At 39.8% G+C, this 13,411-nt stretch overlaps 1 protein-coding gene across 1 annotated transcript; it reads left to right on the top strand.

The window, feature by feature from the left end:
• The first annotated feature begins 1,347 nt into the window (after window positions 1-1,347).
• Window positions 1,348-7,315, top strand: LOC148104163 (Fc receptor-like protein 5). The gene is made up of 11 exons (XM_087838272.1): window positions 1,348-1,360; window positions 3,045-3,080; window positions 3,298-3,564; window positions 4,027-4,290; window positions 4,413-4,691; window positions 5,815-6,093; window positions 6,171-6,287; window positions 6,445-6,513; window positions 6,673-6,723; window positions 6,821-6,886; window positions 6,989-7,315. Exons 1-11 carry the CDS (start codon window positions 1,348-1,350, stop codon window positions 7,063-7,065), a joined length of 1,518 nt encoding a protein of 505 aa, XP_087694398.1. The 3' UTR covers window positions 7,066-7,315.
• The last annotated feature ends 6,096 nt before the right edge of the window (window positions 7,316-13,411 follow it).

The following is a 13,411-nucleotide window of genomic DNA, read 5'->3' as shown; positions in this document are numbered from 1 at the left end:
GACTCCCAATTAGTAGGAAAAAACAATCTCCCACCATGACCCCGTTGGTAGGTCTAGGGTAAAAACCTCCATAAAGGGAGGGCCCTATAAAAAGTTTGAAAACTGAAAATATTGTTCCCATCTTATAGTCCAACGTATTTACCTCCATCCGGTGTTGCTCCTCCCGTTCTTTGAATTGATGAGGCAACCCTGTGATATTCTGATCAGTGGCAGGGGAGAGATGTCCCCCGAACTAATCAACATTTCTCTGAAATTCCTCCAGCTTTTTTTTTAGCTCTCTGCCCCGGGGAGGTAATTTGCTCTCGACGGGAAATTGGGACCCGTTTCCACTCTCGACACCTTCTAGTTAGCGCGTCCTCCTCCTCAGATACCGCCGGGATCTGTACATCATATCCCCGCCTCTGTAACTCCAAAGCCGCATCTCGTGCATTGCTGTAGTTTCTGACTCTGTCCCGCCAATGGATCCGCATGCTCGTGTAGGGAGTTTGGAAGCGCACACCCGCGTCCTTTAATATCCGTTTAACTTCTCTGTATTGTTTGCGCTTTTGGACAATATCTGATGCATAATCATGATCAAAATAAATCGTCTTACCATTCACCTGGATTTGCTTCTTTTTCCAAGCTTCTCGAAGTATAAGTTCTTTCGTTGTGAATTCCTGGAAATTGATAAGAATCGGGCGTGGGAATTCTCCAGGGCGCGGTTTCTGTATGGGGATACGATGGGCCCGCTGGATCTTGAGTTCCAGCCCGTCTGGTATAGGTATTTCGTGCTGTAGCAACTCCGAAACAAAGTCCCCTCGGCGCTTTCCTCCACTCCAAACAGGCGTATGTTATTTCTGCGGGATCTTGACTCTAGATCCACCAGCTTGTTCTGAATAAATTTCTGTGTTTTCAAACTTTGGAGGAGCGCTTCAGTTAACTCCAGTGTCATGTCTTCTATATTTCCCACTCGGTCCTCAGCTTCCCCCACTCTCTCCGACAGAGTTTTTATGTCCTCCTTTATCTTATCGAGTTTGCCGCCCAGTTCCTGCTGTAGCGTGTTGATGCCTTCTCTCAGCCTTTCGTTATCTTGTTTCATTTCTGATTTCAATGATTCAATAGCTTTTAATAACTCGCCAGCCGAGTCGCTAATTATGCTGTCGGGGCTCGTGCAATCTTGTCCTGTTGCATTGTTAGCATTTGTTTTTGCGGCTTTGTCATGTCCCCTTGGCATTTTGGCCTCCTTTTGCCTTATTCCTCACCAACTACGTTCGCCTTACTCAATTGAGTTGTCTGTTAACGAGTTTTCGGTGTTTTTCTATTCCTGATTATAGGGAGCAGCCACCAAACGCGTCCACTCATTCCGCCATGACACCCGGAAGTCAGAAATGGACAGCAGCACTTTTAAGCTTGATCAGCTGTTGTTAGAATTGATTTAATATTAATTTCTAGTATCAGCTGATGTTTGCTGGAGCCACAGCTGCAAAAAAGCTGCTGGTCATGATATTGGTTTGGTTATCTGGTGAGAGGGAATCATGAAGATAAAACCAGGAGATGTCCTTACTGAATCATCAGAGCTGAACAGGTGATGGAGAAACAGGTTTACCTTTTAGGTGACATAAATGAGTTGAAGGGAAGTTATGAACTGTTTCTGAGAGACAAATAACACCAGGATCCTTTTTAGGTAGTTGACAGCTGGTAACTGTGCAGGTGCGGATCTAGCAAAGTTTTGCCAGGGGGGCCAGGTAGGGCATTAACAGGGAGAGGTGGGCACAAAGAAATACTTTTCTTTCTTATTCTCATTTAAAATGTCTAGCTTTTAAAAAATAATTATCTCAATCTTACAACAAACGATTGATGCATATATACCATCAAAACAGTGTACATCACTGTCACAACAGCGTTTGTTTTCATTCAAAGGCTTTATGATTTTTCCTATAATGGTGGGCCGGTCTCTAGTCAAAATGCCCAGGCCGATTTTTTGTCCCCGTCCAGCCCTGTATGCAGCTCATCTGCAGTCTGGTGTTACTTACATCTTCCTATTCAGAAGGCAGAATTTCCGAGTTACAGTACAGTAAGTTGAGTACAATCAAAGCATCATGACTGCAGTTTTTGTGTTGGATGTAAAAGGCACACATGACGCTGTGACGTAGGCTAGAATCATGGCAGCGGTCAATGACGGTCCAGGCATGGGATTTCTCTCGTGGAAATATGCACATTATCTTTTCCTTTCTATTGGTAGGTGGCACAGTGCACTTGTGGCAAGTAAGCAAGCTAGAAGACTGGCAATCTTGCTGGGTATCCAGTTACGGAAGCAACACATTAACAAGAGAATTCTGAGTAAAACCAAAGTTACTTTCCCTAGTGACTAGTTACTTTGAAAGTAACGAGTAACTTGAAGTAACTGAGTTACTTTTGATAGAAGTAACTAGTAATGTAACTAAGTTACTATTTTAAAGTAACTTACCCAACACTGTAAGTGACACACAGGACAATGAGAGGATGGGGAACAGGTGGCAACACAGGCGGGACAAATCAGACCTAACAACACAAGGGAAGCAAAACCAGACACACTGCACACAGGACAGGGGATATCAAAATAAAACAGGAAACACACGACAGGCACAGAAGCACAACCTTGACACTGAACAGAGAGAACACAAAGCACAGGCACAGGAGTGACAAACTGCGACTATCTATCTATCTATCTATCTATCTAATCTGTGACAGAACTAAACATGAGGGGCACAGGAACAAAACACAAGAACTAGAAATCACAAAACAAACAACAACTAAAACTAGAAATACAGATCCACAAACAATAAGACTAGTAATAATAAACCAGGGGTAGGTACCTGGTTGCCTTTGGTTGCGTTAAGTTTAGTTTAGTTATGTTTCACTTAGGTCTTCTGTGTTAGTCTGTCATGTTTCCTGTCTTCTGGTTCATGTTGTCAAACTTGTGTTGTCATGTCTGCTTTCCTTTTTTATGATGATTGACAACCTACACAGACATATTTGAGTGTCGCTACTTTGATAATGTCCGAAGTTTCTATCTTTATTTTAAGTGCTCTGTACGCTTCTCTGCGCTGGACACACTCAAGGTGACAAAACACTTTTCACATTTTTTGTTTTTTATTTATCTTACTTCTGTTTACATACTACTGTTTCAGTCTTAAGCACTTTACATTTTTCTTTTTATTTATTTATTTATATATCTATCACTATATTTATAATTTTGTGAATATAAACTAAGGTTGTGCCTTCAATAGTACATGAAGTGTTTCAGATTGTTAACTTTGTGGTTGTGTTGGATTCTAGATGCTGTGCTAACTATTGAACCCAGCTGGTCCAGTTTTTTCATCAGAGAGTTTGTTACATTCAAATGTGACATGAATGAAGGAGAAGACACTGACTGGTATTACAAAATCAACAAGGACGGTCGAGTATTTTTCTCCTACAGGCCAAACAAAGATTTCAAATTAGAAATTACATCTACACGTGAAAGTGGTGAATATCAGTGCACTGGTGACAGGGTGAGCTCACGTGATAAAAAGTACAGTAATACTGTCTCTATAACTGTATTAGGTAAGTCTTCAGTGACCGACAGCATAAATGTATGATCCCTGTTCAAATAATCAACTGAACAACATTTAATTAAATTTGTCATTGAAACTTGAACTTGAACCAGGACCACTGTGAAGTCAGTGCGTCAATACTCACAGAATCTGCAAGTTGTCATTAACAAAATTAACAAATTGAGTTTTAACAACAGAATCAATCGTGGATGAAATTAAATTTAATTACATTTCTAAAGGAAAAGAAGAAACATGAAAAGCTTCATGAAGTTTAAAGTGATGATGTTTCTGTTATCTAAACCAACTAACCAGCATTAGTTTACATTCAGGGCCAGAGAATGGACAAACATTTAGACCGTGGTTATTTAGAGATCTACAAATATAAACATAAATATAAACTGTATTTTTTTAATCTTATTATGTTTTTATAATGAATCACATATTTATTTTTCTTCCTCTTTCATATCTGCAGATAGACCCAGGGCCACACTGACAGCAGGAACAACAATCATACCAGTAGGGGGCAGTGTGACACTGACCTGCTCTGTGCAGAGCTCTGATGGATGGAAATATGAGTGGTTCAGACGAACCCATACAACCTCTGAACTTCAAATCAGAGATCAACAAAACAGAGATATCAGAGTATCTCAAGGAGGAATCTACAGCTGCAGAGGAACAAGAGGAAACCCAGTTTACTACACTGATATAAGTGATGATGTCACCATTGAGATAACCTGTGAGTTCAGAAATTTAGTTTGAAATATACATTCACTTATGATTATCAAACACACAATGTTAAGTTTTCTGTGTTGATTTCATGTTTCTATTTGTATCTCAACTGTTAATATGTGTAAACAGTTTCCAGTAAAGTTGTTGTAAAACAACAACCCAACTGGCCTCAGATATTCAGAGGTGAGACGATCACTCTGACATGTGAGGTGCAGGAAGGAGGTGAAACCACTGAGTGGGAGTATGAATGGAGAGGACCCGAGACACCCACACAGTGGACACACAATAATGATGTGACATTCAGTGTTTCTGAGTCCAGCAGTGGAGACTACATGTGTAAGAGTCGACGCAGAGATGACTCATATTCTTCAACAGAGTGGAGTGAAGCCTTCACATTGTCAGCATCAAGTAAGTCATGTTTGTTGTGTGATCTCCATTTGACAAATGTCATCATGGTCAGCACAGGATGAATTCAATGGTCTACAAAGCATGTTACATTGTTAGTCAGACAAAGAGCTGCAGCTGATAGTAGCCTCATTGTAGACAGTTTGTCACCACTTTGTGTCATGAACTTTCAGCTGGTATAGAGACGCCAATGCTGACCTGCTTCTCCATCACCTGAGGACAATAATGACAGAAAAACAAAAACAGAAAAAAACTGACCAGGTGGAAAAATTATTATTACAAACAAACACTGAGGTGATGTCTGTGGAAATACAAAGTGGACTAAATGTGTGGGGTGAAGATGTAGTATATTAGCCATATTATATAATCCTTTTTATAATAGATAGTAAGATTTATATATTTTTTTAATTACTGGGTGTCTTTGTGATTAATGGTGTTACAAGAAGTAATACAATATTTTCCTTGTTCAGTTGCATTACTGTTGAAGATTTTTCTTCTTTCTCTTTTTGTCAGGAAATTGATGCTTTCAAAGACTTTATTTAAGAACTTTGCATGAGCAGTGGTGGATAAATCATTGCATTTTGTTGTATTGATGGAACGAACAGTGATTTGTGACTTTTTGATATTAGTGTGTATTTTTGCAACAGGAAGTTTATAGATACAGAGAAATATGTTGATGTGTTTCTTCTGGTCATGTAGGAAGAAGACTATCCGCTAATCAAAGCAAACTTATGATGAACAAATAATCTAAACAAATGACAATGTTTTATGAAAGTCTGAAATTAAAAATCTCATAAATAAAGTGTTTCTATTTCAAATTTCTCTGAGCAGCTACATGGTCTGGGAATTATAAACTTCAATTGGGAAGAAGTTCTGTGTCTTCTGTTGTGGTACTGTTTTATAAATCCAGAGAAGAATCATAATGAAACAGAAAAAAACAAATAAACACTAAAAGAATAAAATGCATTATAGGCATCTGTAAGATTACTCATACCATTTCAGTTTAGTGTTATTGCTTGCTATGTGTTGTTGGAAACTGGAGAGGAGTTTAAACCCCGGTGTAATCCCAGCCTGTGTGTGGGGTATATATTCATATTTTCTTTCTGTCTTTGTTTAAACTCAACAGCAGATCAACCAAAGGCCCAAATAACTTCTGATATGAGAGACATTCCAGTAGGGGGCAGTGTGACCCTGACCTGCTCTGTGAACTCATCATCATCTGGATGGAAATACTACTGGTACAGAGATGAGAACTCGTCTGAACCTCTGACCACACAAAATGCAGTTTTCCACTCAAATGGACAAATCAGTGTCTCACAGGAAGGACTCTACAGGTGCAGAGGAGGAAGAGGAAACCCAGTTTACTACACAGAGGACAGCCAGTCAGTCAGGATTGATCAAAAGGGTGAGTTTATAATATGTTATTACACTTTTTTTTAACTTCTAAATTAAGTTCAGTTTTAAACTTATGTTTCTCCACAGTAGATGTCTCGAGTCCTGAAATCTCTTCATTTCCTGTTCTGATGATCATTGGAGCAATTTCTGGAATTACTTTTATTTTCATCCTGCTCTTGTTGTATTGCTGTAAAAAGTTCAAAGGTGAGATTTTCATATTTATTTCTAATATTACATATTTTATATCTTTAATGATTAAATACACAGATGCAGCATTGAGTCATAAAATGCAAACTGTTCACAAGAATGTATAATCCACAATAACATAAAACAAACATCTAATTTTACATTTTTAATAAAGGTGCTGTTAATGAGCAGACGCTCAGTCAGGATGAAGATCAGCAGCAAGTGTACTCCTCTCTTCTTCATGGTTAGTTTTTCATGCAGTTTCAAATATTCTGATGCTATTTGCAACAAGACTGTACTTAATACAGCTGCTGCAGCTTTTAATATAAATGTTATTTACAAGAACATTTGTGTTTAAATTAGTATCACAGACATGAGGTGATTGATTTTCTCTGACCTGCAGGTGATCGTTGTGTCTATGAGACAGTCAGAAGATGTGAAAACACTGAAAATGGTAAAGTTTACACTTTCATTAATATAGAGCTTGTGGAAGCTGGATGATTATACAATAACTGTGTTTAACATGAAAGTCAATAAGATTCTTATTTCAGGTCCAGCAGAAGGTGATTACACCAATGTCACATCTGTGATTCAGCTCAAAGTCATTAACAAGACAAGTGAGTGCACAAAATGTGAGATGATGAGCATGAGAAAATACATTGATAATTATCATCATTAATAATTACACATAAAATGCTTTCATTTGATCACCTCAACAGGGCAACGTGGTGACCCAGAGGAGAGCTCTGACTACAATAATGTCAATCCAAATTCAGCCACAGCTCTAAAATCTTAACAGCAGCTCTTCAGCTGTTTTTCGATTGTCGATTGAGCCAGCACCGAAAATGTATTTAATGGAAAAGAAAGAAGACTCCACAAGAACCACCTGCAGATCACCCTGTGTGATGCTGCACTTGCCAAAAGACAAACTCTTGCAGCACTCCATCCATGTCAGATAAAGTGACACTGCCAGAGACTTCCCATTCAGGCAAACACCAGACTTCTTGTATCCATCAGATTGCTTGAAATAACTGTACATACTTCTTTCTCCCATCAGTTTTTTAAAATTTCTTATACTGTAAATATTCTAATTTTATTGTGAATGTTCATTTTAATCAGCTTTCTCATTATTTAAATCTGTTTCATTATAAGTCAAAATTAGTTTTGTGTTGTTTGGGGTTTTTTTTTTTTTTTACCATTTTTTTAACCCTTTAAGACCGCCAGAGCTTACTTTATTTTTTTACATGCTGCCATTTTGGGAGTATTTCAAGTTGCTATACATCAATACAACTGTTATAGCCCATATTTTAATAATATGTATGCATTATGTCCATAGTAACTACATAAATTGCAAAAAAAAAAGTGCAATAACCTACAAAAAAATTTAAAATTGTTGGGTTTTTTTAAGAGGTTTATCCCTCAAAACTTTAAATACAAAAAAGTTGCAAAAAATAGTTTACAACAACAGGAACTTTATTTTGAGTGTCTTCATAGTTTTATTTTTGAGATACACCAATTTTTATACACTGCAGGAAAAACGAAAAACGATCCTATAATGCAAATTTGCAAAGAAAACAGCATGTGCATCAAAATAAAGTGTTTAAAGCAGTGCAATATGAGTTCTAAGCATCCCAGGAACTATTCAGAAAAGTATAAAGTCAAACATGACTTATAAAAACACCAGTATAGGCTTTTAAGGCCTACAAGTAAAAAAACTACATTTTCCGCGAAAAATGACGTCACTTCCGGTTTCGGGCAGGTCATGTCGGACATGCGATGTCTGCTGACATCTTTTTCAATGTGGGAAGTGTTACGAACAGCTGATCGGATCGGCAAAGCCTGTTTCTGGAATATTATGTTTTTGTTGTTGCAAGTGCTTTTTATGCAGTTTTTGCAAAGCTATATGTGGAAGGAAACCGTGACTTAGGACAAGCTGGTGGCATAAGATGTAAGTACAACTCCTCCGGTTTCATATGGGAAAAAAATTATTGCGCTAGCTCACGTGGTTCTGATTCTACAGGGATTTAAAAATAGTTACGCAAAACCAAGCATGCCTGCTCCAACCGGCTTTAAAGGGTTAAAGAAAGAGAACAATCCGTTTACTGTTTCTGTCATATGATGACTGTGTGGCAGACAGAGCAGGACCTTTAATGCAGAACATGGTAATAAACTTCGAAAAAGAAATCTTGGTTTTATTCTCTGTGACTCACAGAACAAAACAGAACAGACAGAAGACACAACCAAAGAGGCATGAAACAAGGCGAGACTCAAACAATAAATGCATAAAAGGTAACGTAGGAAGAGGAAACAGGTGGAAGAACAGCTGGCACTAACTGTGGAAATGATGGGGAAAGTAAAGCTGACCACTAACATATAAGAAAAAGGTTACCAAAAGAAAACAGGGAGTAACGAACACCTACCACAGAGACAAAGACTTAACAAGGTATGTGAAACACACTCTCAAAAGTGGAGTACGAGGATTTAACATCTATATGTTTATCTATATGCTATTCTCCAAATAATTAATCATGCTTTATTCTAATTGAAGTATGACCCTAATTAATAGGATGAACAAGAAAACCTAGTTTGATCAATGAAAATTGTTTTAATGTCTGGATTTTGCCTGCACTGGCATCATTCACCTCCAACCTCAACATATTAGTCTCTGTGTGTGAGACTGGCTGCAGAAATGTGGTGAAGATAAGAGTGTGGAAGTCTGTGGCCTGTCATCATGTGTGAGTGTTAAGTAGGTTGGTGATAGTTAATCATGCTTAATACTAATCAGAACCAATATAAAGGGTCTTTCTGGAGGCGTCTGGCTGAATCCATGACACAGAAGAAAGATTAAACTGAAGCAGAACATAAACAAACTATGACCAAGAACTAAACTATAGCCTGATGGTGTAAACACAAAAACATTATATGGTATCATAAATGTATGAAGCAAAAATTAGGCCCAATTACTCAGGATACTGAAGAATATGAATCTCGGTCTGTAACTTAAAGCTGGGTCTAAAGACGCAGCACCATGACAGTCCCTGATCTCCTGCTATGTCACGTTTTCTGTGCAGCCTTAGTCAGCCTAAGAAGTGTGATTTCACCAGAACTGCTGTAATAAGTGAAGAGAAACACAAGGAAACTATGTTAAGCTTGAGAAAGGCAAGTCTACACAGCAGGACACACAGTGTGGGAGCCAGGTTAATATAGTTCAATTTATATTTGCTGTTAAACTTATTTTGGGTAATTAGTAATTTAATAAGTAAATTCATGTTTATAGTGAAACTAAAATTATTTTTGTGTGTTTTGGCTTGGTAAAGTAAAACTTTGAAAATGTTCACTTTAAAGACTAGGTTTATACTTTAAATCTATGCATCATGGATTTATGCAAATAAGTGCACACAGTGCTGGGGGGACGACATAGCAGAGGCAAGACGCTGCAGAGCCACACGGTTTTCCTACCGTAGTTTGTTTGTTGTTGAGAATAACTTAGACCTGATTACGCCTGTAAGACAATTTACATGCTCTGAATTATATTCCTGTTTGTATATTTTCATATCGGAGTCCCGTGGAAGGTTTTTCCTCTTCAAATGAACATACACGAGTGAAGGACGGGGAAACACACAGTACCCCACAGGAACAATTTGCTTGGAAGTTCTATTTTTATAAACGAAAAGAAAAATTGCTGACAGGACAACTAAAAAGAGGAACGATGCTGCCCAGTCTATGGGTTCTGTTCAGGATGAGGAATAATGAAACTATATCCACAGACAAAACATGTTTAAGTGGACAGATTACAAACTGTACAGAGCTTCAGCTGTAGAAAAAATCAAAATAGGACAAGCTTTTATTGCTGTCAGTTGCTGAGGTTTAAAAAGTCCAAAAGGAATCAAAACTAGGAAAACTGACTTATGAACACACAAGTGACTGTGTTTCAAAAATACCCGGGTACATGTGGACGTAGCCTATGACTGTTAGATGCAGACCTTTTTATGTAGCTTGAGAATTCACTGTTGTGCTCATTACAGCAGTGTACATCCCACCCAGCGCTAATACTAAGGAGGCGCTCTGCGAGCTGATCAATGAGCTCCCGAACTCACACTCCGATGGACTGTTTATTATCGCCGGAGATTTCAATCATGCAAATCTCAAATCAGTCCTTCCAAAATTCCATCAACACGTTGACTTTGCCACGGAGGGTAAAACATGCTGGATCTTGTTTACACAAACATTCCCAGCGCGCAGAGAGCGAAGCCCCGCCGCCACCTCGGACACTCAGTCCACTGGTCTATTATGCTAATTCCGGCATACAGACCGCTCATCAGACACTCCAAACTGGTTCTGAGACAGGTGGGAACTTGGCCTACTTGAGCTCTCTCTGCTCTCCAGGACTGTTTTGAGCACACTGACTGGAACATGTTCAGGGAGGCTACAACAAATGGCGACTGGACCAACTTGGAGGAGTACACATCATCTGTGACCAGCTACATCAGGAGGTGCATCGATGATGTCACTTACTCCAGGGATATTATTATACGGACCAACCAGAAAGAGTGGATGACTGCAGAAGTGTGTGACCTGCTAAGGATTCAAGACTCTGCCTTCAGAGCAGGTGACAAGGGGGCCCTGGGAACAGCGAGGGCCAAACTGTCTCAAACCATCAAAGCAGCGAAGCGCGCACATGGCAGAAAAATCCGCAGCCACTTCCAGGACAGCGGTGACACGCAGTGCATGGTTTGATTCCCAGAATGATGTGCTGGTGAGGAAGTCCAACCCCCGTCATAACGACCAGGTTCTCTGTCTGACCTCTGCTGATGTGAGGAAATTCTTTGCAGAGTTAACCCACATATCCAGATAAAATTCCTGGTAGAGTGCTCAGGGAATGTGCAGACCAGCTGACATATGTCCTCACCGACATCTTCAACCTCTCCCTGAGCACTGCTATTGTCCCAACGGGCCTCAACCACCATCGTTCCTGCGCCAAATAAGTTCCCAGTGTCCTGCCTCAACAACTACCGTCACTCACACCCATCATGATGAAGTGCTTTAAGAGGCTTGTCATGAGGCACATTAAGACCCTGCTGCCACCCACACTGGACCCACTGCAGTATGACTATGGCCCCAACCGGTCAACAGAGAACGCCATCACTATCACCCTACATCTTGCCCTCACCCACCTGGACAATAAGGGCACATATCTTCGAATGCTGTTCATAGACTTCAGTTCAGCATTCAACAGAATCATTCCTCAGCACCTGATTGGAAAACAGCCTGCTGGGCCTGAACACCTCCCTCTGCAAATTGATCCTGGAAGGAGAGGCCTCAGACGGTCTGGATCGGCAACAGCATCTCCAACACCACCACACTGAGCACTGGAGCCCCTCAGGGCTGTGTGCTCAGCCCACTGCTGTTTACTCTGCTGACTCACGACTGTGTAGCACAGTTCGAACCACCTCATCAAGTTTACCAATGACACGACTGTGGTGGGTCTCATCAGCAAGAACAATGAGTCAGTATACAGAGAGGAGGTGCAACAGCTAACGGACTGGTGTAGAGTCAACAACCTGTCTCTGAACATGGACAAAACAAAAGAGATAAATTTTGAGTTCAGGAGAGCACAGAGAGATCACTGCCAACTTAATGCCAATGGATTCTCTGTGGAGGTCGTCAAGAACAACAAATTCCACCTGGCGGAGAACCTCTCCACAAGTCAGAAACAAATAGAAAAGGTAAACAAGAGGTACAACAGACTCTAACATGCAAACTCGAAACAGAAGGAAACAAATGAGAGGCTAAGAACATAAGAATTGATACAAATACATCAGAAGCAGAACACTAGTGACAATAACCAGAAACTGAAACCCAAGCTCTAGAGATACTTAGGAAATAAATAAATAAATAACATCATGAATAATAATCAAACTAAGAACCAGAAGGAATGTCCCATATGAAGAAACACACAGACCAGTTGGATGCGAGTTAACATCCTACATGATACGCAGAGGTGAGTAGTAACGAGTTACATTTACTCCGTTACATTTACTTGAGTAAGTTTTTTTTTAAAATGTACTTTTAAAGTACCTTTTTTGCACGATACTTTTTACTTTTACTTGAGTACATTTGTGAAGAAGAAACGGTACTTTTACTCCACTACATTTGCAAAATTTGACTCGTTACTTTTTAAAAAAATAATTAGTTTAACACATTAGATAACATGCCGCCAGTGGAGTTTCCAGTAACTTTTTTACCAATGAGATGTGGCCATGCAGTCACATGACCAGTTTGAAACTGTGGCGGGCAGAGCGGTCCAAGCATTTCAAAGTACGGGACACACGGAAAGAAGAAACATGAAAACATGGCAGAGCCAGTCGTCTACGCTAGAGCTGTCGGTGTCTTCAGTGAGAGCCAAAACAAACCAACTTTTCAGCGTGAAACAACTCAACTCGTGTAACCTGAGGAAACGGTAAGTTTTCTCTAAATATCTTTTTAGCTGTGGTTAGCTGGATGTCAGTCTTATGTTACAGCAGCTGTGTCAAGCTCGAGCTGCAAGTCTTGTTTTCGGCACTACGTTGTAGTGAGACAAGTTTGTGGGTGTTTTGTGCAGCTTCGGCTGTCCTGTCAACTGCTCGCTGGTTAGCCTATAAGCTAACAGCTAGCCTGGTTAATGACGCTAGAGTTCCACGCACATGCAAACAGCTCGTCTCTACTGCTTTAACTGTTCAAACAGAAGGCAATACTGCGGCTGGCAGGGTTTATTATGTGAAACAGCAGCTTGTTTAGTTTAAACAGTCTGCATTAAGCTGGGCAAACAATGTGTGATTTTTTTTTCAGTCAAGTTATTCAGCTCCTGCTCAAACTGTACAATTAAATCTCAGGGGTGATCATACAAAATCTGTCTCTCGCTCTCCCTCTTTGTGTCTTTCACTCACTCACACAGACACACACACACCGTCAACTTTGCTAAATTACTAATGAAAAAATTTGACCAGGCAGCTGTGATTGAGCAGCAAAGTCCATCCAGCTCTTTTCATGGTTGTTGTAGTCGTGATAATTTTGTGAGGCCACATTGAAAAGCCTCGGATACGTAAGCGTAGAGCTGCCACCGTTAGTACAATATACCTTTCACGTTTGAACAATATAATATC

The sequence above is a fragment of the Neolamprologus brichardi genome, chromosome 3, assembly GCF_056152115.1.
Source record: "Neolamprologus brichardi isolate AB-2024 chromosome 3, ASM5615211v1, whole genome shotgun sequence".
Classification (NCBI taxonomy): Eukaryota; Metazoa; Chordata; class Actinopteri; order Cichliformes; family Cichlidae; genus Neolamprologus; species Neolamprologus brichardi.
This window is presented reverse-complemented; position numbering and strand designations above follow the sequence as displayed.